The sequence below is a fragment of the Manacus vitellinus genome, unplaced genomic scaffold (assembly GCF_001715985.3).
Source record: "Manacus vitellinus isolate BGI_N305 unplaced genomic scaffold, ASM171598v3 scaffold_28_pilon, whole genome shotgun sequence".
NCBI lineage: Eukaryota > Metazoa > Chordata > Aves > Passeriformes > Pipridae > Manacus > Manacus vitellinus.
The window spans coordinates 8,333,044-8,360,880 of record NW_021940122.1 but is presented as its reverse complement, the minus strand read 5'-3'; the positions used below and the strand labels follow the sequence as shown (position 1 = coordinate 8,360,880).

At 47.7% G+C, this 27,837-nt stretch overlaps 1 protein-coding gene across 1 annotated transcript; it reads right to left on the bottom strand.

Annotated features, from left to right (window-relative positions):
• Positions 1-27,749, bottom strand: SIDT1 (SID1 transmembrane family member 1). Its single transcript, XM_018074758.1, has 25 exons — positions 27,634-27,749; positions 26,497-26,667; positions 26,251-26,296; positions 23,342-23,443; positions 22,142-22,225; positions 21,455-21,548; positions 20,740-20,811; positions 20,274-20,367; positions 18,796-18,839; positions 14,845-14,916; positions 13,117-13,265; positions 12,409-12,482; positions 11,802-11,868; positions 11,084-11,157; positions 10,380-10,503; positions 9,208-9,325; positions 8,200-8,336; positions 6,389-6,497; positions 5,978-5,992; positions 5,154-5,230; positions 3,988-4,034; positions 3,148-3,253; positions 2,746-2,856; positions 1,911-2,024; positions 1-1,515 (listed from the first exon to the last, which is right to left on the bottom strand). Exons 2-25 carry the CDS (start codon positions 26,556-26,558, stop codon positions 1,453-1,455), a joined length of 2,055 nt encoding a protein of 684 aa, XP_017930247.1. The 5' UTR covers positions 26,559-26,667; positions 27,634-27,749; the 3' UTR covers positions 1-1,452.
• Positions 27,750-27,837: the final 88 nt, after the last annotated feature.

Genomic DNA, 27,837 nt, shown 5'->3' with positions numbered 1-27,837 from the left:
AACCAGGAACATTCATTTTATTGACAGTCTTGACAATCTCCAACTAGAAAAAAATAAAAATCAGCTGGTGCAAAACTTTTCAAGGAGATACAGACCCTCAGAGTAAAATATTACCATAGTTGTTTGCTTTAGTAAGCAGAAGTGGAATGAAACCTTCCCATCACTGGGTACATGCACATACACTGAAGCAAAAATGCTCAGACAATGGCAAGAATAAGGACAGCAGGCCTGAAAGAACACTTTTTAATTCAAAATTAGCAAAACAGGTCCCATATTTAGATGCAAGGTCTGAAATAATTCACACCTCATTCTTGTTTTTTAAACAACCAAGAAATTAGAAACAACGCAGAAGCCATTTAAAAACTTATTTCAGATGCAGCAAAGTTTGACAAGAAAGTTTGGCCCAGATCTTTAGCTAAAGAGCTCAACCCCAACTGTCCCCAAAACTCTTCCACACTCCCAGTCCATAAGGGAACCTGCTTTGCCAAGTTTGTCCAAAACAGACTCACTGAAGGAGAAAGTCTGAGGTTGCTGGACGACATGCCTCTTCCACCTTGCCCCTTTGGCAAGGCAGGCAGTAGGAGCCAAGGGGCTGCCAAAGAGCTGCCCGGCATGCAAGGTTGTGGCTTTGCTGTGCCATCTCTTTCAGGTTTGCTTGAGGACAGCACTTCTAGTGCCCTGAGAGACCATCACGCTGACAAGAGCCAGCACCAGAGCTGCCAGAGGAAGAGTGGCTGTTCAACAGGAGTGAGTGAGAGCCTTCAGGAGCAAGGTAGGAGGCTCTGGCAGAGCACGCATCGGCAGCTCTAAGTCCACCATCTCCCTCCAACACCACAGTCTTGTTACCATGGCTCCCCACCAGCTACCAGAGGAGTCTCTCCAACAAAATGAAGAAAAGAAGAAAACTGTCCCCCCACTGCCACCTCAGTTTGGAGTCCTTTGCTCCCTCGGTGGCTGCAGGACAGGAACCAGATGCTCTCCCTGTGCTGCTGAAGGGACTCTCTGAGGGCAGCAGCCTGCAGGGTACAGGCATCAGCTCCCAATGCAGGAGGAGCAGCATTGCACTTCTCAAGCCTGCTCACCAGAGAGGAAGCGGAGCACATCAGCAGGAAGGAAGGGAAGCAAAGGTCTCAAACACACCTCCCTCCTGTTTCCTCCCCCCTCACTGGCTCCAGCACCCACTGCACCTGTGAGCCAGAGGGCTGTGCACTGGCCTTGGCTGCTGGGTCGTGCCTGCCCCAGAGGATGCGGTGGGAAAGGAGTAAACGTCGTCTTCCCTTCTGGTCCTGCCTCAGTTACCACAGCACCCCTTCATGCTCGCTGTGGGATCCAGCTCCCCTGCTCCTACTGTGTTGTTGGCCACGGAAGCAGGCTCATTCCCCACAGATACCAGTGGCCCAGTGCCTTTGGCTGAGCAGTTTGGGACGCCCCTGCGCCCCGTCCCCTGGGGACTCAGAACACCGGGATCTTGTCCCTGCGCACCGTATCCAGGTCATCATCCAGGGTCAGCAGGACCTGAGGAAGAAAGTACAAGGCAGATTCAGGTCTTGCTGGCCAGGCAGCTCTACCTTTCAGACCTTCAGGTCTTGATTTCCTGGGAGGTCTTCCGAAATCCATGAGTCACAGCAGCAGCCCCTCAGCTGTCCCACAACAGCTGTGTGACCCACAGCCCCAAAGGGAATTTGAGGCCAAGAGGCATAGGGAGATAAATAAGGCAAAGGAGAAAACCTGATCCCTCTGGCAAAGAGCATCCCACTGTAAAGGATGTCTGGAGATAGAGCCAAGAAGAGGAGTTTGGGCACCTCTGTGGGGTCCTGGAGCAGTCACAGGTCCATGTGGATGGAGAGGGGCAAGGTGGAAGAGGAGAGGGTGAGGCCATACAGCAGAGTGGGAGACTCAGCAAGACTCACCAAAAAGGAGAAGAACAAGGCAGCTGCAGAGAGGAAGTGCCAGACATCATGGTCATCAAAGAAACCCAGCAGGATGCATGGCCGGTTCTTTTCCCGGGACTCTGCTGGAGTCTCCTAGGGGAGCAGGCAGAGGGTCAGCACCTGATACCCACTCAGACAGGGCTCTTGCTGATCACACTGGACCCTCTAAAGATCAAGCCATCTTAACCCTCCAAGCAGAACCCAGGAAAAGGTGCTATGCTGGCCAGACATGGGGTGAGGGCAGGCCAGGAATGCAATGTTAGACCTGAAAATGGATCTGGGGCCATAACCCACAGCTGGGGAGAACCCTCTGCTCTCCACATCTGAGGTCCTGCATAGCACAAGCTGCACAGCCTCTACCAGACCACTCTGCAGCAAGCCCCTCACCTCCATGGAGATGGATGTGATATCCCATTAGAAGACATTCAGTCTCCCAGGTCATGGAGAGCCCTCACAATCCCAGGCAAGTTACCCCCCCATTGGCCATCTGCTCCAGGGATAAGTCTTCCATCCAGTACTAGTCACGATTTGCCCAGTTTTGCTTTCAGATCCCCAGCTCGTCCTCTGTCCCCTGGTGAGGACCAGTCACCTCCAGATAACTGGGTCATAAATAGCCTCTACACAGATACATGCATACAGTCATTTTTGGCTCAGCACAGCTTCCCACATTCCCTTCACAGTCTGCTGAAAATAAGCAGCTCTCCACGAGCAGGCCAAGACTCTTCTCCAAAGTACATTTTGTGCAAAACAAACAACAGGAAGGAAAGAGGATGAGACAGAGATGGACAGAAGGACAGTGAAAGGGGAACTTTACCTCCCAGCTGCTGAGGGTCTGGAAGAAGAAGTAGAGGGCAGCTGCCCACACCACTGCTGTGGCCACAATGCAGAACATGGGGATGGGCAGGAGCTTCTCAGAGCTGCGGAGCTGCAGACAGGGACACAGCCTCACAACACACCCTGAGTTCTTCACAAGGGACAGAGCTATACACAGGGCTGACACACCATCTGCACCTGGGAAGGGCTGCCCAACCCAGCCACCCCTGCAATGGCTACACACCATTCCTCCCCAACACCTTGTCCCACCCTGAGCCCCACAACAGCCCCTCCACGTCCCTCTGCAGCACCACAGGAACCCCAGCTGCATCCAGAAAAGAGGCCCATCCCTTCCCCTTTGGAGATAAGCACCCCAGAGACAGCTACAGCTGCCTCCCTCTACCTTCATGATGATGTAGAAAGCCAGATACAGCAGCAGGTTACAGATGAAGATGCCCAGTATGTAGGAGGCAAAGTCTCTGGGCCGATACACGAGCCCAAAGATAGCACTGAGAGAGAATGAAGAAGGGATATCAGACAGCCTCTTTCACTGGGGACAGGGTACATTCCCAAACTGCCAAGGTACAGCCACCCACTGCCCCACAGACACAGCAACACTGCCCCGAGCCAAGGAAACTTAGCCATGGTCAGCTGCTGAAGCAACTGAGACCACAGAGGACAGTAAAAGGCCCTGGGTTGCTTCCAAACACATCTCACTGGGTAGGAGCTGGCCCCAGACCTATACATTTGGCAGAAAGCATGTCCCTAAGCAGCTTTAGTGAAAAGCAAGAGCCTGGGGCAATGATTTTAGGTCTCATCTAAGAGCTAATACCTCCTTGCTCAGCCAGGCTCTGTGACTAATGAGCGTCTGTCAGGTCTCCTGCACCCTGGCTGTGCCAGAGACTTCCCAGCTATGTGGGAAGCAGGTGTACAGCACAGCACCACAGTACCAAGCCAGCCCTACACAAGCTTGCCTAGAGACGAGCCATGAGACAGCCCCAGCTGAAACACTTAGGGATGCCTCACACTGTTCTGTAGTGCTGCGCTGCATCCTACGGATCTGCCTACTGTCAGCACTCCTCAGCTCAAGCTCCCCGCCAAAACGTGTCAGAAGGGCCCCAGCACAGGATTATTGCACAGACATTGCTGCATTTTCTCATCACTCCAGGCCCCCTGTGTTCCAGTACTGAATCCTGCTGCCCACGTGCACAAATACACAGGACACCAAGATGTAACTACTTACAAGGACCAGTTGACCAGGTTTCCAACAATGAGCAGCACCATCCTGTCCTGGAGGAAAGGCACTGATGATCATATAAAATCAGAAGGGTATGCAAAAAGAGGCCATTGCCTCAGAAATTCAGGATATCATTATGTGAGGATTTGGAGTCTGGTTCCTGCAAACACACGTGTACCTGGCTCTGTAGTTTGCTCTGTGGGAGCTTTATCAGATGGAAACTGCTCTGACTCTCATAAATTTTAAGAAAGAGTTGCAAGAAGGAGACTGAACATCAAAAAAAGAAAAATCTCAGCACTTAAGGGATCAGCCTCAGGAGGTTCTGCAAATCCTTTGACTACTTCTACTGTTCTTCTAGTTAGATTCTTTCCCTCCCACCGTTTTATAGAAAAAGTACTGCAGAGAGCAAGGACTTGCTTGAAAGACGCAGCAGGGGAAGCTTTGGATAGCATCCCACATGTATTTAGAGACACTTTTTTTCTCCTATCTCACCATTAGCTAGGGAAGCCCTGTAACTACAGCAGGCAGAGGTTTACATTTGTGGGACATGTGCATTTATGCTTACAGCTGCTTTCATGATGTAGCTATTTCAGGCTGGCAAGGCTTACTTCCTGCCTGAGTGGACTTTATTTATTCAGAGGTGGGAGAATAAATAAAAAAGAAAGAAAGAAAAAAGATGCTCATGGATAAAAACCCCATTTGGCTTCAATCCTTAATTAGCACTCTGCGCCAAGAAGAAAGCCATCAGTGGGACACAAGGTAACAGCCACCATTTCTTACTTTTCTGCTGTCTGCCCCAAGGTGCTGCAGAAATGGCAATTGCTTTTGCTTAAACCACAGAGCCAAAACAGTTGCTGCCTTCCCCAGAGAGGCTGCACTGCACAGAGCCTCGTACCCATTCCTCTGAACAGATGCCCCACAGAGCAAGTGCAAAGGCAAATCCTGTCATGCTTGTATCACCTTTGCTTTGATGTTTTATTCACCAAGTTTGAGATTGGGGAAGTCTGGAGGTTGGGGGTAAACCACTGTAGCAGAGATCTACACTTACCCCAACCATTCTGGGGGAGGGAGAAGAAGGGAAGCGGGGACCATCACTTTTTCAAATAGACCAGACTCTTTCCTCTGCACATTGCCTGAAGGGTGAGCAATTGCTTAGATAAGAAGTCACCTACCATGTACATTGGTCGACTGCACTGCTGGATACAGTCTGTGTATAGCACCATCACTGCTCGTCGAAATATGCCCAGGTCTGTCAAAGAAGAGGATAAAAAGCCAGAACCACCAGCAGAGTGAGCCCCAAAATGGGGACACCCACCAGCTGACAGAGAATCCAAGGTGTCAGCAGATGCACTTCTTGCCCTTTGGGAGCAGTCTGTGCTGAGCAGAACAGCCACCACAGGATGTGGATGGCATTTGGCAGAACAACAGGTTAAAAAAAAATCAAAACAAAAATCCTCTCAACACTAGCACTACCCAGAATTCAAACAGGCCCTGTCTGTACGTGTAAACAGGCTGACTTTGCAACCCCATCTCTGGAAAAGAGATGTGTGTGTGCAGGAACAGGAAAAAACCTTCCATGGAACAAGCTGCCAGAGCAGGAAAACAGAAGAAACAGATCCCACAGCCCTCAGCGGGTCCTAAAGGGACACAGTGCACTCAAGACACTCCGGCTCTCAAAATCATTGCAGAAGCTTCCCTGCAGAGCCATCAGTGGCAGTGGGGATGGATGGACATACATGCACACACATGCCCTTCTTTAGCTATAAATGCAGAGCTTGAAAACGCTCCTGTGCTAAGATCAGAGCTCTCCTGTGCTGTATCACCCCTTTCCTGCCAAGGAGCAGGACTGGCAGTGCTGCTGGCAAAATGGTTTCACTTCTGGAGAGCTGACCCCAGGTGGCACCCGAGCCTGCCTCCCCACACACATCCATGCAAGCCCTGGCTGCCACACCACTGCACAACTCAGCAGAGATAAAGGAGAGCTGCAGACAGTTACCTGAGTCAGGGCCATCTGAGGCAAACAGAAGCAGAAGAAGAAGGAGAAATATGTTTGTAAGCAGAGCACAAGACACAGTTTCCCCACCAGACCCTCTCCCCCTCACCCTATGACCGAGTGTAGCTCTCTGCTCTGAGCACAGCACTAGGGAGTGTGCACTAGGGAGAGCTACAGCTGAAGGACAGGCTCCCTCAAAGCCCAGCTCTCCTGCCTCCACAGACCCATTGGTCTGGGAAGCAGTAGCACAAGGATTTCAGAGGCCAGGAAGGGCATCGGATGGATGAGAGGACAGGGTAACCTAGAACACAGGCCACAGGACTGTGCTGACAGACACGCTGCACAGGTGACACGCAGGTGACGACAGGAGGCACCTGCACACCCAGGAGGAGATGGATCAGTCACAGCACTTACCCATCTTGAAGCGGCCCATGTAGTAGATCTGGGTGCTGAGAGCCAACGAGGCCAAAACATGGATTATTGAGAAAACAACCCAAAACCACATGTCATTTTTCCCAAACACCTGAAAGCAAAGACACATTAAAAGCAAACTGAGCCCTGTGCAGCAGGACAATCCTTTCCCGTCCTGTATCACCATGGGTCATTAGATAACCTCACTGAATACAGAAAAGAACCCCATAAATCTTCCCACTTGAAAACATATCTATGAGTTCAAAACAAAGTCCAGAGAGGCAAGAGGAGCTCAGCATTCTGGAGAGGAGACCATTCTGTCTGAATGCTCCTTCAGATAAGAGCAGCAGCTTGGAAGGGCTGCAGATGGCCCAGGGAGCAGAAACGCAGGGACACCCAGGCCAGGTGAGCTCTCTCTGCTGAGCTGGGCAGCAGCTCTCTGGCCAGGAGCTGTATTTTCACAAAGGCAGTAAGGGAACCAACTATTACTTTAATAAGTGTACTGTAGAACAAAAAGGAGAAAACCGCTCTGCAGGCAACTGCTCCTACTGTATATTTTCATTTTATTTAAGGACTGGAAGGGACCTACAAGTGCACGTTAAAGCTGTATTAAAACCTTAATCTTTCAGTCATACATTAAGGAGTCCAGAAACTCTGATCTATCTGGTTGTGAGCACTCCCTTTCCCTGGGGCAAAGCACTTGCATGAACTTTCCCCTTTATGTGTGTGGGGAAAAAAAAGAAACAAACAAACAAAAACATCAAAAAAAGCCCTGACACCACCAAAATCAATCAGAAAAGCCACCTCTACATGAACCAAACAAGGGAGATGTAGCTTATATGCTCCACTGAACAGCTTCAAAGCACTCCTCAAGAAAAGATACGGCAATCCATAATAAAGCCCCAGTGTTTTGAACCTGGCTGTCAAGATCTACCACACCTATCAAGAGATTTTTGGGAAGTCCCAAGTTCACCAGCTGCTCCTGCATGCTTTATCCCAGAGTCTCTTACCCAGAGACCTTTGCAGTATCAATTGGTATTCCACATTATGTGTGGTAGTGAGGGGCTGACAGCCCAGTGGGACCTAGCTGCTAGTTCAGATCAAGAATTCAATGGATTTTGCCTGGTTACTGATGAACAAAAATAAGTCCTTCAAAAGAAGGGAAACAGAGACCTCCAAAGTAAAGGACAGGATGGGGACTCGGGTGAGCCCAGCTCAATATTTGCAATGCTGTGAGCTAACAGGCAAAGCCCTGTACCAGTCCAGCAACTCTGGTTGATTCTTTTTGCTACAGTGCCCTTCCATAGGCAGGTACTCCACACATTTACCTGGGAGCTCCTCAGACATTATCCTAGTCTCCCATCTCTCCAAAGATTGCAAGGCCAACTGCAGGAGCTGTGCCCAACAAGTTGGAGTTTTCCCAAGGGGAGAAATAGGCACAAGCAGTTAGGTATCAGATACTTGTCCTGGAAGCTCATCCAGCCTCATCCCGGTCCCCAACAATGTAAGTCACCTCACAGGAAGACCATCTGCATGCTGGGACATGGACACCTGGATGTGTGAATTTCTTCTCTTGAGAAGGATGGTATGTGGTAGCAAAAGTCCAAAAAAGACGCCACCTAGAGGAAACTGCTCTGCTCTTCCCCCTCCTGAAAGCCCAGGGGAAGAGAGGAGGAAAACCCAACAGAACTGAGAATTCAAATGCCAACAGCTGCTTAACATACTCTTATCCTACTCTGCTGCTTTCCCCACTTAAGCTATGTTCCCAGCCACACCATCTCCTTCCCAGAGAAGCAGGTAAGAGGGAGCCATACCACTCCAAGGACAGCCAGACAGATCACCACAGCAAACGAGGCATAGGCAGAGTAGGCACTGGCATTGATGTCTGGGTGGCGGGTCTGGTAGAGCTTGAGCATGCACAGTCCTGCGATCATGTACATGAAGGAGGTGTCTGTGGAGGGATCACAACAAACAGTGAAAACAGGTACAGCCAGTGGGCTGAGAAAGCTCCTCTGAGTGCACACAAAGTAGTGCAGCAGCAGGGCCAATCCCAAGGCTGGCAGGCACAAATCCCTGATGCTGCACTACATTGTACAGCACTTCATGCTCTGCCATCTTGCAGCACATGTACCATGCTCTGGGGCAACAAAAACTAAAGGGGATCAGAAAATAGGTGCCCACAGTGCAGCACAGAAACAGGCAGGCAATCACGGAATGGTGCAGGCTGGAAGTAACCTCTCGAGGTCATCTGGTCCAACCCCTGCTCAAGCAAAGTCAGCTATGAGAGGCTTGTCAAGGACCATGTCCAGTCAGGCTTCGAATATCTCCACAGAAGAATTCCCAACCTCTCCAGGCAATCTGTTCAGTCTGTGACTTCCCTCAAAGGGAAAAGAGCCTGGCTCATTCATTTTTGTTCCCTCTCATCAGGTATTCACACTCATAGACAAGATTCTGCCTGAATCTTCTCTTCCCCAGGAAGGAGCCCACAGAGCAAAATTTCCACTGAGATGTCACAGAGGCTTCCTAGGCTCGAACACTCTGCTCCTCAGCTGTGCACTTATTACCTTCAAGCACTGAGCTGCAAAACCAATGTGAGATCCTGCCAGCACTGCACTACCAGAGTCCTAAGGACTGGAGAGGAGGCTGACATGTGTTAGTCCCCAGAATCAAAAGCCTCACTGCCTCCTGACTGAGCTTTGAAACAGGCAGTCTCCAGGGAGGTTTGCAAGGGTAGAGGGATGGGAAAAATCAGTAACTCAGCAGGAGAGAAAGCGTGGCAATCCCTAGCTTCAGCTCAAAAGGAGAAAGGAAACTCAGCTTACCAAACTGGAAATTGGAGTAATTAGGGCAGACGTGATAACAGGCACTGAGCACCCCTTCCATCATCAGAGCGATGCCCATAGCATAAAAGAGACCAAAATGCTTTGGGATCCCATAGTCCTGGAAGAGAACAGATCTGCAGAGTAAGTACCCTCACTGTCCTGATGACAGGTGAGCTTCCACCCTCCATCACTTCATCCCTCCTAACTCCTACACATGTCCTTTAGTCTGCAGTGCAGCACAGTGTGCTGTGCACAACCACAGGCTCTGGATTTAGCCACATGGCACAGCCAGTGAATCCACAGGCAGCAAACTCAAGCTAACCATGCTGAAACTTCTGGTCTGAAGACCTCAGTGTCTTGGTACCAACATCATGAGACTGAAAATCTCTGTCCTGTACCTCATGCCATACTACATCCTGCCCAAAACTGAGAGAGGACTGGGGACCCAGAATTATTCTTGTGGTCAGTAGGGTTAGAAGCACCTGAGGAGCAGAGCCCATCAGAGGGCACTTCCATCACAATTTGGCCAAGGTATCATCTGAAAACCACAAGCAGCAGACCCTTACAACTGCTAAGGCCATTACTTGCTACCAAGACAATGAAAACAGAGCTGTTTGTCTCCAGAACTACCAGCACCACTGCCCACAAGGCTGCAGATTTCTCCATCCTCTTTCAGAAGAGTCTGCAGAAGCTCTGGTTACAAGCAGCTCTGCTTCAGAGTAGAGGCAGCCAAATTCCTCTGAGTTATCATAGGCATCTCTATCCCCTCTTGCTAACAAGAGTGCCAAGAAATAACTCTTAGTTGTATAAGACAAATCAACTACTTCACTATAACTAAAGCATCTTGGGACACTCCTACCACCCCAGTTCCTCCACAATGAGCACTAGTGGACAAGCCACAGCCATGGGAGTTGTTCCTCTATTAACCTCCTTGTGTTCGTAAGCCCAGGCTGGATCACCACAGCAGTGGGGACGTACTATACGTAGCAAAATACTGGGGTGTGCAAGAACATAAACATCTCACCTATACCCTTTTGCATAGGAGCTAAAAAGAGGAGGATTCAATTCTCCAGCAAGGAAAGCAAATGGAAACACATTGCGTATCACTCTGTTTTTTGAGTTCATCCTGTCTTCCCTCCCTCCACTCAGCCCCATGCAATCATGCTTCCTACCAGGGTATAGATATCTTTCATCTCCATGGCCCGACGGTGGAGAATGTCCCTGCGCAGCACAATGAGGAGGAAGAGAAAGCCCAGCATCATGTGGCCCACATTGCTGAGGATGTTGTTGAAGGCACTGCAGGAAAGAAGAAGGTTTAAGACAAAGGCAGCACAGCAGCAGAAAGCTGAATCCTGGGTCATGATAAGCTGAACCCATTTTGCTCCCCCTCCACCATCCTCCACCTCAGCAGCTGCCAAAGTGCCAGTTTGACTCTCTCGATGTCAATTGTAGGTCGAGTAGCTCACTTACCCCAGTGAATTTAGCACTGCCTCTGAGAGATGTCCAACTCTGGACTTTCTTTGCACTCTCACATTAATTTAGAGAAATGCTGCACTGAAAGGACTGATTTGAACTTCTTTTCAGAGCTACTGCTCCTTGGATACAAGTGAGAGCATCCAATAGAGCACGGGAGCACCTCACTGCTGTGTCACAGATTTGGTAGGGGCACCCAGGTGCCATATGTTCCAGGGTGCATGTGTCTCACATCAGTAAAGTGCCACTGCTGAGAAAAACAGAAAGCTCAGAGTCCTAAACTCCCAGTGGTCCTATCAACACAGTTACTGTGAGCCTGACAAGGATAAAATCCTGCCGTGGGCACAGCACAAACACTCAAGAAGCATGAGACAATAATGCAGTGGCCATAGGGCTCACTCACCTCAGCACCCCAAGGGGATGAGCACACAGAAAGTTGTAGTAGCAGATGTCCTGATTGCCAGTCACATTTACTACCTGGACAGAGAGGAGGTGTGAAACCCAATATTAGCAAATACTCCCTTCTCTCGGGGGTTTGCTTCGTGCAAACACTGCATGTACACAAGGTATACCAGGACACAGCCTAGCTCTACCACTGGCACAGGGGAGTATTGACATCTGTTAGTGAAGCTTTTAGGATGGGATAAGGTGTTGCCAAAGGCCACAAACCTGACAACAGTCTTCAGAGGTAACACTGTGTGCTCTCAACCCCACCACTAATAGATTCTCTTGCAGACATCTGATTAACAGCAGGATAGCAAGGGTAGGGAGAAGGGAGGAGAAATCACTTGTATCACAGCAAACCCTACTTGCTTTCAGTTGTCTTTTACAAATAACAGCATTCCTCCTGTCTCTAAAATGAAACAGGACCCAAATGAGACATCAGTTGAGCAGGAAAACAGCTGGACTCCGACTTCCCAAGCAGAAATAGCAGAACTGCAAGCTGAGCAAGCCAAGCGTGCAGTAACACACAGTACAGAGAGAGCAGCTAAGGTAAACTGTCACTCAGACAGAGCAGAATTCCTGGGTGATCCCAGTTTCACTGCAACTGTCATCTTTACACAGCACAACCACAGAGCAAATTTAAAGGCAAGAGGGGACAGCCACAGAGTCAAACGCACCGTCTGGTAAGTGATGACAAGCTGGATGACTGGCAGGGCATAAAACACTGCAATGGTGATGATGTTCCTGTGGAGAGGAGAGAGCAGCAGCAGTTACACACACCAAAACAAGTGCACACCTGGGACAGAGGCCCAGGGTGCTTGTGGAGGAACATGTACACTTCAGTGCCCAAGGGCACAGATCCTGCTCTTGGAGGTTACGATCTCATTATGCTCTCCTGAAGTTGAAGAGCACACGTGCTAGTGCAAACAAGGCAAATACTAAGAGCACAAGAAAAGCCAGGATGTTGACCACAAGCTCCTGTGTTTGAGTGCCAGTTTCTCCCCTTCCCCACTATGTTCCAGCACACCAGTTGTTACCACGCTTAAAAGCAATGATGCAAAACAAAATCCATTGCCAGGATCATGTGTGCACTGGTCCACAAATATCATTATTTGAGGTATGTGGGATTTGCAGTTACTGGTTGGAACAGGGTGAGAAAGTGTAACAGGATGGTTCAAAGAATATCCCCACGTCCAAAGTGTGGTTAAGAAGGGCAGGTGGACAAACTCCACAACTAGAGACAGTTTCCAGAGCTTGGGTCTCACCAGTTTGCCTTCTCCTTACCAGAAATAGATTTTGTACTTTTTGCTGACAATCCTTCGGTCCTTCCTAGACAAGTCTGATAGATAGAGGAACACCTAAAACATCAGTGGATGGGGAAAGAGGGAAGAAAACAGAAGAAAACCAATGAAGATTACAGAAGCCAGTAGAAGATCCTTAAGTATTCAGACAACCCGCAGCTTGGCGCTATTTGGACTGTTTTCATTCAGTGAGATTGTTGTGTCCCTTGATTCTATGGAGTTGAGTTCTGCAAAATCCTCTGACCTCCAGGAATGGCTCCAGACACACAAAACAGTGCAGGATGACAAAAGGAGGTAGCTTGAGAGCTGCTAGCTTAAAGCCCCTCTGTACATCCACTGTAGTCACACTACTTGTACCAGATTAACTACCTACTATTGCAGATTATTTTCTCACTATCTGTCACACCTCCTTGGACTTTCTGGGACACTCTCTGGAATTCTTCCTCCTTTCTCAATAGTCCCCAATACATTCTGATTTTCCATATTAAATCACTCATTTCAGCAGAACACTTAGCACAGCAGGAAAACTTCCAGTGACTGAAAAAACGCTAAGAAGCACATTCAGCTTTAGGAGATTAAATCCACCCAACAGGGAAAAGGAAACTTCAAAATCCTGGTAAGTGACTAGTGCTGGTCCTCGCCTGGATGTGCCCATGGCCCAGCACCAGGGCCACAGCTGCAGTACCCATACCTTGGTGCGGATGATGTTCTTATCACTTTCAATTTCTGGCATGGTGTCAAAGTCACTCTCCTCCTCCACAGAGCTGTCTGTGTCAGAACCAGCTGGTGGCCTGCGCTCAGGGGAGGACATCTGACGTCCACCACTGGAGCTTGACTCATCTGGACCAGAGTGGGGACAAGGAAACAGGCAGGGTAAAGGCTGAATCCCTCTATGCACAGCAAGAATAAAGCTGTCCCAGATACCAGCTGCACTCGATTTGATACGGCCATTTCAAGGAACAAGTTTTTCCATGATCCCAAACCTTCCTAAAAGTATGAAATTATAATCTAAGAGCACTTTCAAAGACCACTATCTCCCCCTCTGGGCTCTGAAACCTGGAATTCTGAGACAAGCCAAAAAGCTCTAGTGAAAGCAGCAGACTGTTAGGGGTCAAAACCACACTGATCTAGTCAACCTTCAGATTTTATGTAAGATTTATATATATACCCTTTTCTAAAAATATTGTAGAACAAAAGCCAAAGAAGAAGTAAGTTGATTTTTCAAAGCAAGCAGAGCACCAACTTTGCTTCCATTGCATTCACAGTATCGGTCACCTGTGGGTCAGCAGGATCCGCCTGCACCTCTCACAGGCTGGCCAAGCTCCCAGCCCCTTGCCCATGCTGGCACAGGCAGAACACGAGTTTCTTCCTCATTTCCCAAATGCTTTTAAAGCATTTCCTTGGTAATTGGGGAAGGGGGGGGGTAGGGTGGTGCTGAAGCCCTCAACTCTACTGCAGGACTTAAATCTTGCTGAATTTTTCCCAAACCTCATGAAAAAAAAGTTCCGTGTTTCTTTGTCAGGCATTGAGAGATACCACATCTTCACAGTCCAACAACTGGATGGTATTTGGAGAGTCAGGGTTGTTATTACACAACAGTGAGCAAATGCATCCTGAACAGGGACCAAAAATTACACAGAGCTGCTCTACTCTCATTTGAGCAGCTGCTTCACACTGCCCTGCACTTGCAAAGCCTCACCCTGCAATCTGGGTCCACAAGCTGTCAAATTCAAGGATTGTCCCAAAGCCCACTGAGCTATTCAATGCCTACACCCTCACAGGAGGGGAAACTGCTGTAAGGAGGAGACTTAGAAATACTCTGGCAAAGGAATTAATTTCCCATCATCTCAGATTAGCAGCACCCTTGGGAAGTTTCTTCCTCCTCTGCTGCCAGGGCATGGTTCACCTGCTGACAGCATGACATTATTTCTTCCCTAATGAAACCTCTGGAGTGCAAGAAGCTTCAATCCTGTTTTGCACTGCAGCACACAGCTGTTCAGCCTTCCAGAGAAAGGCATGCTTTGGTCTAAAGGCAGGCTTGATGAGCTAATAGCAGGCTTCTAGAAGCTTGCTTGGGAGGGACCTTTGTCAGTCCCTAGTAAATGTCCTGTCTGAAGCAGCATTGTCACCAACACTTCTCAGGTGACTGTGGCTTTGTCTAGCTGAGACAAATGTTTCCAATGACAGTCTCTCTGAGCACCTCTATCACGGATTTGCCACCTTTATCATGTAGATGCTTTTCCCTGAAGTGCAACCTAAACCTCCCAAACTGCAATTATTTTGTTTCAAGTAGTTCCAAGATGCTCCCAAAGTAGCTTGCAGCTTTATTCCTTTCTGACCTTAAACCACCTTAAAAGAGTGCCTTCTCCTCCCCCAGGCGGAACCTTCCCCATGCCCCCAGTTCTGGAATGTACTGTACCAATAGCACCATAGCTGCTTCCCTCAGGAGTGCTGGCTGAGATGGGGTGTGAAGAAGTCATAATCCCAGATCCTGCAATGCAAACAGACCCAAGAGGGACCATTAGCTTCATGTCAGTGCTCCAAAACACGTCTCTGAGGTGAACACAAACAGCTTGAAGAGCTGGAAGGGCTTGGGAAAAGCAACATTTCTCTAAACAGATGGCAGTCTCTAGAGTATACTGTGCAAAAGGAAAACCCTTGTTTTGCAGTGTGAAGCAAACCCATTCCCTTCAGCCTCCTCAGACAGGCTGCCAGTGAGAGGCCGCCTGGTAGCATGAGCCCCCCTCCAGCACCATGCAGGGAACACACTAGGGCTGCAAGACTTGGGAAATTTTAGAACAAGTCTCATGATGTTCTGAACACTCTTCTGAATTTCTAATTCTTCTCCTTCCCATCTTCATGCAGCTGACCTCTCCAAATATTGCTACCTCCAGATACCCCTGGAAGAGTCATAGACTTTAGCAAGGCAGCTGCAACATAGTTTTAACCAAGCAAGGAGAAGACAAAAGATACCCCATGCAAGAAGTGGCCATAATCTTGTGCTGATGATAAGAGCAGAAGCCTTCGAGGGCTGGAGAGTCCCCACCTCCTGCCCACACATCTGAAGCAATGAGGACTGTACCTCACAGTCAGGTTACACTGGGACTGTACCCTCCTGCCTCCACATTCCCTCTTTTTTTGCTTCCCATGGTGGAGCTCAGCAGCTGAACTGGCAGCAGACAAACATGGCAGGAAACAGAGCCTGCTGAATCCCTTCACTGAAGGATGAGACACCCTTCTCCACAAAACCGAGAGAAGTAAGAGCAGCAGGAGCAGGACCACGTCTTCCAGTGGTGGCAAACAATGAGACAGGTTCAGTTACTTTAAAACTTCACCCTTGCAACAACACCATGTGGTCAGTCAGCAGCAAAGCGATGAACGTGGCACAGTACTTAGAGCCAAGCAACCTTACTGCAGCCTGGAAATGGCCTGGCTTCTCAAGCTGCATCTCTGGCTTCCCAGTACTTGATCTATCTCAGACAGCAGAGGCAGACTCCTCTTTCCAGCTGGAAATTCTGGGCACTTCTGTAACACCTTGCGTAGGTTTTTATACCACTTCCATTAGCCACATATGTAAAGGGACTTAAAACTTGTCCCTGCCTGAGCCCAAATCAAGGAAGCACCCTTACAGCAATGACATTTGATGTTTCAAGTCCCAGTGACTCCTTTCCTTTGGAATGTTCATTCTGCTTGTTGCACTGTGGGCTAATACTTGGTCTCCATTTCAGCTCCTCTACCCTCCTGCCCTATCCCTCTAACAGGGCAAAGGAACAGCTCAGAGGAGCATCGGAAGTGAACAACAAGGCATGGACTGAGCACCAGAGGGAAAGCGCTGGCACAACTTAGCCCACCCCTTGAGCCCTGAGCTGAGCTTAACAAGATGTTGTAAGTCACTGCAGGAACAAAATCCAGCTTCTACTCATCAGCTCCCATGCAAACTCCCTCTCTCATGGCAGTTTTTTCTGTTGCTTTAAAATCACTTGGAAATCCAGATCACTGGGAAGAAGCATTTCCCCATGTTTGTGCCACATGTGCAAATCCTAGTCCTGTCAGTCCTGTCCCACAGGGATGCTCTCTCCTAATTTTAGACCAGGCTTTATTGCCTCAAAATGAGCTGTCAAACCTTCTCTTCCAAGTAACCAAAGGAACATTTAAATCTGGACAAAGCAGGGAAGCCAGGGAGAAAAGGCATTCTGCCCTGCCTCTAACAGCCACTTTGAATCCAATTCACCCAATAATTTCAGTCCCACTTCCCAGTGCGTGAGTGAGTCAGCAAAGTAAATGTACCAGGTGTGGTTCTTCCAGATATTGCCTCCACCAGATAGTGATGATGTGGAAGGGAAGGTGTGCCACAGGATTAAAAAAAAAAGCGAACCGCAGAAGTCAGACATAAGATGGGTGACAAGAGCAAAGGGGCACATGGAGTTGCAGGATATTCAAGGACAAAGGGCAGAGACAGATTGCTCAACACTCCCATCCACAGTTTCTTGGTGGGGAAGGGGAAAGGAATGGGGAGTGATGAAGGCAAGACCCAGGGTTACTTTGGAGGAAGAGAAATTCCAGTGGGTGGGAAGAGGAGAAAGAAAAACAAAAAAAGCCAGCATGTCCTGAGTGACTTGGAAGACAGGGAAGATGCTAATTACCATTTTATGGGCATCAGTCAGACACACCCTGAATAAACACAATAGAGAAAGAAACAGTATATGGGTAGAACATGGTTCCTCCCCAGAGGAAAGGACACAGCAGTAACATGCAGTGCCAGACACGTGGGGGTGGCATGGATTACGAGGGAAAGAACAGCTCACAGAAGCAGCAGGTGCCTCTGCGAGGAAAACTGTGCAGGAACTGTGCTCCTCTTTCCCTTCACAGAGATGCTGTTCAGCAATCCTCCCCACTCACTAACCCAGTTCTCTGCCTTCCAGGTCCATACTAAGAACAGCATCTGTGCCCTGCAACTTCTTTGGGAACTTCCCAAGCACCAGAAATTAACTTCCACCTCTCACCAGGGCATCTTAGAAAGCAGCTTCTAGGCTGCCTGCAGCCTATTAAACCTCAGCTGCAGCACCAGTAGCACTCCCTGGGACTTCTGGTCTCACCTGGCTGAGACTGTGCCTCCCTGCCTTAGCCAGTGATCCTTTGTCACCACCCTGGAGCTCTTCCACAGCCTCAGCCAGGTCTCTTCAGCTTCCCCCAACTCCCCAACACACAGGCCCTTCCCATTTCTCCAGTGCCCTAAGACTTGCTCTTGTTTTACAAAAGGATCCATTCCAAATTATTTAAAATAAGAATACATTTAAGGACATTTTTACAGTCTCCTGTTCATGTGGTGAAGAAAATCTTTCACATATATTCCAAGCACAGGGATGCATATGTAGATCTTAGTGGCTGAAGAAGCAAGAAGCCACTCCTGAGAATCCAAACACCCCCAGGTCCTCGGCAGAAATATTAATCCAAGTAATGCCAGGTCAGAGTGAAGTTCCACTGCTGGTCCTTTAAGCACAGCTCAATTATACTAGTATGCTTATCTGATGATATGTAGCAGACCAGAGAGACTGAAAAAGCTGGGCATGAAAAAAGGGAATACATCAAGAACCTTAATAGTGCCAAAACAATGTCCTCCCTTCCTCTAGGAGAGAGGTACAAATGACCTCATCACCAATGCTTTGAACTACTTTGCAGGCACTAAATATTTAATCAAAATGAAAAGGCCAGACTCCCACACCACCAGAAAGCAGAAACTCCCAGTACTCCCCATCCACATGACAAAAATTTCCATCTCTCACTGGTAGCTTCTCAGATGCAGCTATGTTTTTGTAAGGCAGAAAGCTGCAATATGTTGAGATGTGGGTGCAGCATAAAGTAAATTGAATCCAATGCCAAAGTAAATATCACAAATGCCACTACCTAACTATTAGTCATTCATTCACCTGGTTGTCTGCAACTTCCAGTTAAAAAAATTAAAATACCTCATGCTTAAGGAGAGTATTAAAATACCTCATGCAGAGGAGCTCTTAAAGCATAAGATATACCCGAAGTGCTTTAAAATCAACAGACCTGACATCAGGAACATTAGCCTGTAACTAGGTCTCAGCAAGGCTTGACCTTCCTCCACCCCTTTAAAAGCTAGCTCCTCAGAGTAGGGGTCAGGACCAAGTTCAGGTGAGCTGGCTTCAAATGCCCTCTCTTATGATGGCAGTGAGGAAGTTCTAACATCTTTCATCAGCACCAGAGACTGTGGTACAAGTACATGAAAGATGGCTCAAAGAGACTGAAGGTACTTGACTGACAGCCTGTCCCTTGCCTAGCCTAGGACCTCTGCTGTTCACTTACAATTGCTTGAAGTTGTCACAAAACAGAAAAGAAACCTTACCATGCTCAGGACTCAATCTCCCAGCAGAAGCCTTCCTTTGAACCCTGAAAAGGAACGGACAGCACTCATGAGAGACCCAACAAACCCCATCACCTGCCAGCCATGGCAGGATTATCTAGGACACTAATAGGTAAACATGGTGCAAGCTCTAAAAAACAAATAAAACCAACAAAAATAAGCACAAAAGAAACAAACAACACACAACAAGAAAAAAAAGAAAAATACTGTTTGGATGAAACACAGCTTAGCCATGACTGCCTGCTGTCCACCTCTCTGACTCCCAAAGCAACAGAGGGCTTTTCTATGCCCTCACCTACCCAGCAGAGGTGGGACAACCGGTTACATGACTATCCCATCGTACACTGCTCACCATGTTGGGAGAGACCCTCACACCACCTTCCCAAACCCAGCTCCACCACTTAGAGAACCAAGCACATAAGAATCTACTGAAAGGGCAGCAGGAGCTAGAGGTGCTCATCAGCACAATGCTTAAGAAGCCCATATCACCTCCTTCAATGTAGATGTCAAGCAGGAGATGGTGAAAAAAACAACAACGACATATTCCCACAACAAAGAAAAAATAACAGCAAAGAAGATTGCACACTTGCACACACTTAAGTAATTTCATTGAATTGTTCCAATGAAATGTTTGATTAATGTGTCTTGAAGTTAAGCCATGTCCCCATCTTGAAATTCATTTGTTTCAGAGCACCGAGTCTTAATGATTCCCTGTTCTGGAGGGGCTGAGAACTCTTTCTCACATTGGGGTCTGAAGAGGTGGCTGACAAGCACTGTTCCCACAAAACCAACCTGCTACTTGATGAGAGCTTTATGTTTCTTCCCATGCCAACCTTTGTCCAGAGGGGCAGGGAGGAGTATTGAAGGGGCCTCCCTCTTCTCAAGCCTCCAAACATCTGGACAAAGGATTTGCTCAATGATTTTCACTGTTTACGCAGGCAGCAGTGAGTGATCCCAGCAAACTCCACCATCTCCACCACCTTATGCAGATACTCTTCTCAACACAAGCCCAGACACCAAAGTCTGGGGCAGGTTAGGCAGGTAAGGAAGGAAAACAGCACTCTTGGGACTCCAAGGCCCCCTATGTGTCACTGCCACTTATTGCAGTAATCAGTCCAGCAAGAAAGTACCTTAGTTCCTCAATGCTCTGGCATTCCATATCCCAGACTGGCCGCATCACAATTCCCACCTGTGCCCCAGTGTCCTCATATAAGGAAACCTAGGGTTGAGGAAGCACAAGATCTGAAGGGCAGACCTTTAGGTTTTCATCATTGCCATGGTCCCCAGAGCAGAGGAAGAAAAATTTTCTGGCTGATGGCCAGTAGGAGCCCACTGGATAGTCATGGAATTCTTTAGCTGCTCTGTTCGGATGCTTGTCACCCCAAATGTACTGCAGGGTGAGGTATCCCTGAGGATGATGAGAAACAGAGAGGCTATTCTTGTATAACTCCTCAACTCACCTAATGTAGTGCACAAAAGCAACAACCACTGAGCCCAGGTAAAAGGAGAGGAAACCCAGGAAGCTGAAGAACATGGCCTGGACATAAACGGACTCTGAGGAAAGAGAAGACATCAGTCTCAGCCGGGACAGCACCTCCCAGGGACAGCACTCATGTCCTGCTCTTCCCAATACCACCTGGTGACAACGCCCAGTCCCAAACAGCCCTTCAAAACCCATCTCCTTTCTTCAAAAGAAGTTACCAGAACCTGTTGCAAGATCTCCCTCCATTTCTCCACCCCCAGTGCTAGCTGGTGTGCCCATGAGATCACCCTGTGCCACACAGCACCTCCTGGAAAGGACCAGGGCTCCAATTGCTGGTGCTTTCAGCACCATTCCATCAGAGGCTGCTGGCCCAGTCATACCCTTCTATTCAGAAGTGCCAAGTTCCCCTGTAAAGTTGCACTGCTCTGCCCAAAGACACTGACTTTTAATAGAGGGTACAATCGTCACTTGAAGGCTCTTTGTCCGCTGCAGGTTCCAGGTACGGTTGGCATTCCCTGTGAGAGGCAAAGTGTACAGCAATTATAAAAACAATCAAACATTAATGTCCTCTTGCCCTGATCTTTATTCTCTGAACTTGCAAAAACAACAGGATCTGGCTTTTCACTGCAGTCTCTGTGTGGTTTTGCTTTAAACTGCTCTCAGACTTGTCAGTATACAGACTTTTTCAAATGTTTCCCCCCTCCTCCCTATCCACAACCTATTTTTCAGACTAGAAATCCCTGCTTCAGCCTTCCATACATTGCTGAAATCTGGGTGCCTGAATCGCAAAGGCATCTCTTCTATTCATTTAGTCCCCAAAGGACAGATGCTCTCATTACAGATACTGGGACACCATTTTTGCCTGTGGACAAATCTCTGTGAGTAAAACACTTCCGTGCAGGATGCCATGCTAGAAACTCTCTATGTTTCACCAGGGCTTAGCAAACTTGGCCAGTACAGCTCTGCTGACAGCTTTAGGATAAGAGAAAGACACCCTCATGGGGAAATTGGGGCGGGGAGGGGCAGGGGGAGAAATCACAGCTACCTGGATAAAACAGAGCTATATGACCATCCCATGTCATCTCACAGGAAGGTCCCAAAGGACATCCACTTCATCTCACAGATGCAGCACTAAATCCACCTCCCAGAACAACTTACCATGAATTGAAGAAGGCACAGAACCCCCACAGGCATAATCCTCCGGCTTGATGACGAACACAACGAAGAACTGCTCACCTGGGAAGTCCTTTCTCTGCACAAGAGGACGGAACAAGACAGAATCCACAAGACATGAAGCCTCTCCCTCTAATGCAAAGCACGGGTGGTGCTCCAAAAGGCCAGAGGTCAGGTTTTAGTTGCTATACAGGCACCAGCCTTACAGAGACCCACCTACTCTGGACAGAGTCTGGCTTCTGGGGATGCTCCCCTCATCCTTGCTGACAATAAGCTGGGTTCACCAGTATGCAGTACAGCAGTACCCCAGTACAAGCAAACCAATACTGATTTATTTATTTATTTAGTGAAAACCATCTACCTCAGTTTTGCTTATTATAGAGGCCCTACTACCACCACTCAGTGGTAGAAGAGCCAAGGTTCAAACAGAAGAATCCTGGCTTCAGCTACTCTGATCTAGAGCCTCAGCACCCAAAATATTTGCCTAAGCAAATGTAAGCAAGTTTTCTGTAGTAATAAGTAATGTCACTTCTTCCACTTACATCAGCTGACCTGATAAAAGCAAAGGCTGGTACCCATAGGAGGATGATCAAAAGAAAACTAGGAATGCATAGAAAAAGCCACTGAAAAAAAACCCTACAAAAAACACTGGGACAAAAATCAGCATCTCACCTGCACTGTTATGGCTGCTTGCTTAGTCATAGACTGGTAAACACCGTTGAACTCCACATTATGGTCCAGGTCATACACTGGGCACTAAAACAGACACAGCTAAGGGTTAAACCAGGGACAGCATCTGAACTAATTTCAAAGGAAGCCAGCTGGAGAATACAGGGCAGAACAGCAGAAGGCCTCAGCCAAGGTATCAAAATGGAACAAAACAACTAGAATCCATTAAGAAGTTAGACTACTCTGAAGACATCAGTTGTGGCCTGCACTGACTGATCTTGGTGTTCTCACAAAAGGACTGCAATTTAATGCCAAACGAGGATTCAGCCAGATTGATCACTCCACCATTCCCACAGGATAGTGCAAACACTCAGCTGAACACTGGTTGTGTCACACACTTCACAGTGTGTACTATATGCCAAGTGCTTGCCCTCATTTTACTTTCCCACTACTTTCAGTACCTGAAAAATTGAATCATCTATCACAGTCTCCCCTCCTGCCCTTCCACCATTCAAACATTAGGATGTGGGCAAGAATTGATGTCATCCACTTCTTTCTTCACCCCAGGTATTAAAGCCAACTCCCAGAGCTTCAGAGCCAGCACCCAAGGCATCCTGTACCTCTGTTGCCATTTTGCTGCTCTTGCACTGCAGGTCCCTGCATCATTCAGGGACGTGGGAAAGGAGGATAAATATCACGCTATTTCCCAGCTGCAAGCAACAGCCATTCTCCCCTTCCCAGGAAAGTGGATGAGTAACTACATAGAGAGAAAATTGAATTGGAAAGGAGAGACCTTATTGCTGAAAATCAAGCTGCCTTGAGACAGGGGAAACTCAAGGGAACAGCACTGTTTCCTCCCTCAGCCACCAGCATCTCATCCAATGCCACTCCATGGAGAGACAGACTTACATCACAAGGCAGCAGGGAAAATCTCAAGGGGAACACAACAAATGCCCTATGGACAGGCTCGAAAGGAACAGCTTGTTCACCTATTTGCAACAAAAATTTCCATATGAGCTGCTCAAACTCAGCATCTCTGCCTCTTTCCCACAGAATTTTCGTTCCTCTTTCAGGGGCTCTCTTCACCACCACCACCAGGGTGAAGTCCTTCATAGGGCTTTTCTCTCTGTAGGGCACAGACCCCTCACAACAGGATACAGAACTCCTTCAGGCAGCTCCTTACCCTTCTCTGCTCAGACTTACCACAATATCCTGGACGGAGACAACCGAGCATGGGTACGCTGCATCAGACACCACATTAATAATGACTGAATCGACATCCTGAGGAAATTTGTACAGAAAATACTGAGGAGAAAGCAGAGAGCTGAGAGTTATGATCCAGAAATCACCCCTGGCAGTAGCTTCAGCACCTTCCTAAACTGCCTGTGCAGGCCTAGCTGGGCTTTGCAGTTGAATGTGGATGGCCTTCACAAAAATTCAGATTTCAAACATTAGGACCTTAAACTACAGAAGAGCAGATTAAACACAACTCTCCCCCTTGCACATCATGCTATTAGACATAAACATCTTCAACATGCAAGATACAGCATAGCTTTTGCTCCTTTAAGCTTTTTTCCACCTGATGAAGCTAAAGTGACTTCATTTTACACTGCATTCCATTTTATGTTGATATGAGCGATTTCCAGCTGTTTCCATACTGCTGGCCGTACTTTATATATGGAACACATCATGGAGTTTACCTCAAATGTGTTGCCTCAAAGACAGACTGTGAAAAGTATTAGGTCAAATGGCTGAAACTCTGTCAAGAGTTTCATTAATAAATGATTGATACCAGTTGTAGGATTTAGGATTTTTTCGTTTCCAATGCAAACGGTAATGGGGGTTTTCTCTTCTCACTTCAGCTTTTCAAATAACTCATCTGTAGCTCTGAAAAACATTGGGAGACACTAACATCTGCCAATATTCTTACTTTTCCTCTGGAGGCAAGGAATGGTGTGCTTGTGCTTCCACGCTTTGACCAGGCCCACAGGACAGTTTGTGGGGTCAGAAAGTGCCCTCTTTGTCCTGGCAAGGGCTTTTTCAGATTTGGGCAAAAGATGTTCCAGGGAATACCATTATTTGTATATTTTTCCAGTAAAAAGTCTGATGTACTGCCCCAGCCAGTTGCTGGAGAAGTAGGGTTTCTGCGCCTGCCTCAGCAGGCAGGCTTGTTGCAAGGGGTCCCACCATCCTGCTTGGAGCCCAGACTCTGAGAGCTGTTACAGCTACCAAGAGGGGCTGACGGACACCTCACCTCACCTCAGAGGGTACACAAGGCTGAGGACTGCCACCAGCCACCTTCCTTCCTTCCATATGGTCACCAGGCAGCCACTGCCGCCACACTGGAAGCTACCACAGCTCCTGCTCCCAAGTCCTAAGACCTTCCAAACTGTAGAGCTCCCTTTATGTCTCATAAAACCTTGGCAGTGAGAAAGGGCCAGCTATTTCCCTTTTCCCTTCCCACATGCCATTCCCAAGGAATTAAGGCCCCCTACTGGAAGGGCATGGAAAAGCAAGAACTCACCCAAGCTTTTTTCCAGTTAGCCGTATTATTCCCATCACCCTCTCCAAGCAGGTTGCCTTCGCTGCTGAGGGAGCGCTGGCTCCAACTGAAAGTCCTTACTGAAAACTCACCAAGCCGGTTTCTTTAGCTGAGCATGGTTTATTTCCACCAGGCAAGGATACTGGCAGCCTGAGCTCCTGGGTTTCCCAGGTACACTGCCCTTGGAAAGTTTCAGGTCCTTGAGGAAGTCACCCATGAGGATTCTTCTACAGTTTTCTCTAAGCCACACTTACACCAAAGCACAAGGGGAACTGAGGCCTAGAGTTCTCTGCTGCAGAGACTGTGAGTGTTATAAACATATCCAGCAACACTTCTGACCTATACAAGCATATCCAATTTCTGCTTCTGCCCTCAGGCGTGAGCTGTGTTCCACAAAACACCTCCTTCAATTGTTACACTTGTCTTTTTCCAACAGCCATCTATATCCTGAATCATCTTTTTTTTTCCTTCCTCCTGTAGATTACTTAGTACTTTGATTTACAAAAATCTCAGCATTATACCAATTAAGAAGCACTCATCTTCTACTCCATACAGCTGGTTTTTAATTAAAAGTCACAAATCTCTTATTACTAATTGTGACAAAAAAAACCAGACCAGAGTCACAGAGTTAATTCCAGGCCAGACCTTGAACAGTCTACATTCAAAAGATAAAATCCTAAGTAATGAGTGGTTTTTTTCTAAAGAGTCACCACCATTCTCTACACTTCTATAGTATAAAATACTGCGTGTATCTGCAAACCAGCTTCAGACATTTCACAACAAAAAAGATTAGCTGGGATGCTTGGTAATAGGAAACCTAAAATTAAGTGGTATTACTAACAGTGCAAGCAACAACAAAAACAGAGTAACAGGCAGCTTGGGTAAATTACATACCTTTCCAGCTCTACAAGTTCCTTTATCTCTATAGCTACTGCTAACAGCATTTTCATTCAAGAGAGGATTTGTATCTGCAGGGCTCTAAACAAGGCTGTCCAGCTGGAGGTGCCGCACATACGTGCTTCCTTCTGAACTTATAGACATATCAGGCATTTCATTTATCACCTCACACCTTGACTTGCTGCCCTGAGCAAGGAATAGCAGTGTGAGTTCTGCTGCACCTTTACAGCTTCTTTATTTCTGGTTTGGTTTTTTTCCCAGTAAAGATTGCATCTTGAGAAGTCACGGTCAGGCAACTGAACCAGCACTGCCTGGAACAAGACACTGGTGTGCACCACCTCACTTCCCATGAAGTGCAGCAGACCAAAGGCCTCTGGACTTTTGTACATTTCTGACATTTCCTGGAGAGCCAATACCATTCATTTGCTCTGCTCATGGGTTTTGGCTCACTGAACTGCTTTGCAAGAGGACCCCAATGTGTCCCTAGAGTGGTTGAAACAGTTACCTCTTCACTATATCCACAGAAAATTCAACAGTAAGGAAGGTTCCCTGCATCCTAAGAGGGAAACAACCTAGTCACATAAGATCTTTTCTATCTCTATAGAAAAGATCACATCAATCACTTGGATGTGGTAAGATACAGGCAATAATGCTACATGGGACTTCTCCTTACCTGGGGCTGGGAAGGGCTGGCAGTGAAGTTAAAGGCTCTGTTGGTCCTAGAAAACAAATGCCAGTATGTTGAAGTCTAAAACTTTCAGAGCTGGAATATACACAAAGTACCCTCAGATTAAACAAAAGAAAAAATAATTTTTTTTTTCTGGGAAGGAAAAAGAAGGGAAGAGTAGGCAGATGGACCAAATCCCTGTATAAGAGACCCATGAAGAAATTACATTTGTATTCTCACATCCCAACTTACTCGAGTTGGAAGTTCTTGAGCCTGGTGACTAGCAGCTCATAGGCAATGTTAAATGGTGCCATGGAAGCAACATCCACAAATATAATCTGGTCAGAGGGTCTTGTTTCAGGTGTCGGCTCCGAGGGACAGAGGGTGCGACTCACTTCTTGGTAGTTGTAGGTCCTCTGATAGCTACAACAGCCAAGGGAAGGAGGGAAGGGAAAGTTGGATGGCAAAGGGAGCGAGAGAGAGCAGTTAAAAAGTTGTTCAGCAGTGCTAAGAATGACATCATTTTTCCCCTGCTCGCATAATTGCAATTGTAATCTGAAAGGCCAAGGGCATTCAGTATTTTATTCAAAGCTCAAACTCCACTCGTCTCTTGGGGTCCACACGAGGGACTGGTCATCTCCAATGTTTCACTTCCCTCGAGGATGCCCATGCCATCTGTAGATCTTTAATATCTGCCATTTACTGGAGGCAAAAAGCAATGACAGCCCAGAGCAGCTGCTGCTGTAACCATCCCCTCTGTCAGGTAAAACACTGCAGGGTATCTGCTGCCCAGCACCAGGACTCAGTCACAGGACAAAACCCCAAATCTCAGATGGTCTAAGGAGCCTGTAAAGTTTCCATATCTGCAGCCCAAAGAGCTCTGAGGTTGAAGGTATAAAGCAGTGTCCCTTTTGCAAAGAAAACGCCTCCCAAACAACCACCCCAGAATAGACTTAACACTTGGGTTTACCTGGGGTGGAAAACAAAGGAGAGCCCTTATTTCCTAAATGCACTGTAACACAACAATTGAGAGTGCTCTTTCAAGAGCTTGTTCAAACCCTGCTCCGAAATAGAGCCCAAGAACTACCCGCACACATGGTAAGCAACTGTGGAATGACAACAGTGACATGTGGTAGATTCACTGGCAGATTCCCAGGAGACAAGCCTCCTGGTACTCTGTGTACCTATTTGAGAAACTAAGAGACAAGAGCAGGCTGCCAAGTAAGAGGTTACCAACCAAATCTTGGTCTTCCTGTTGACAGTGATCAAGCACGCTCTGCTACCAAGCCCTGCAGTCTACACAGGTTACAAGACCTAGCAATTGAGGAAAGCTGATGGTGGATAAGCTGGCAGGCAAGCGTGTTACAAAGGAGAGACTTCAGTACTTACAGGCCTCGAAAAATTAATGGGACCTGCCACGACAGTACTCCCTTCTGTTGGCGAACTACAAACAGCACAGGATATCGGAGGTTCTCGGAGCTGCTGTTCACATACACCCGCACTGCATCCACCTGAGGGAAGAGAAAGGAGAGCACAGGTAAGTATTAGCTGAAGGTAAAGAATAAGACAGCTCCAAATCTAAGTGGGAGGAGC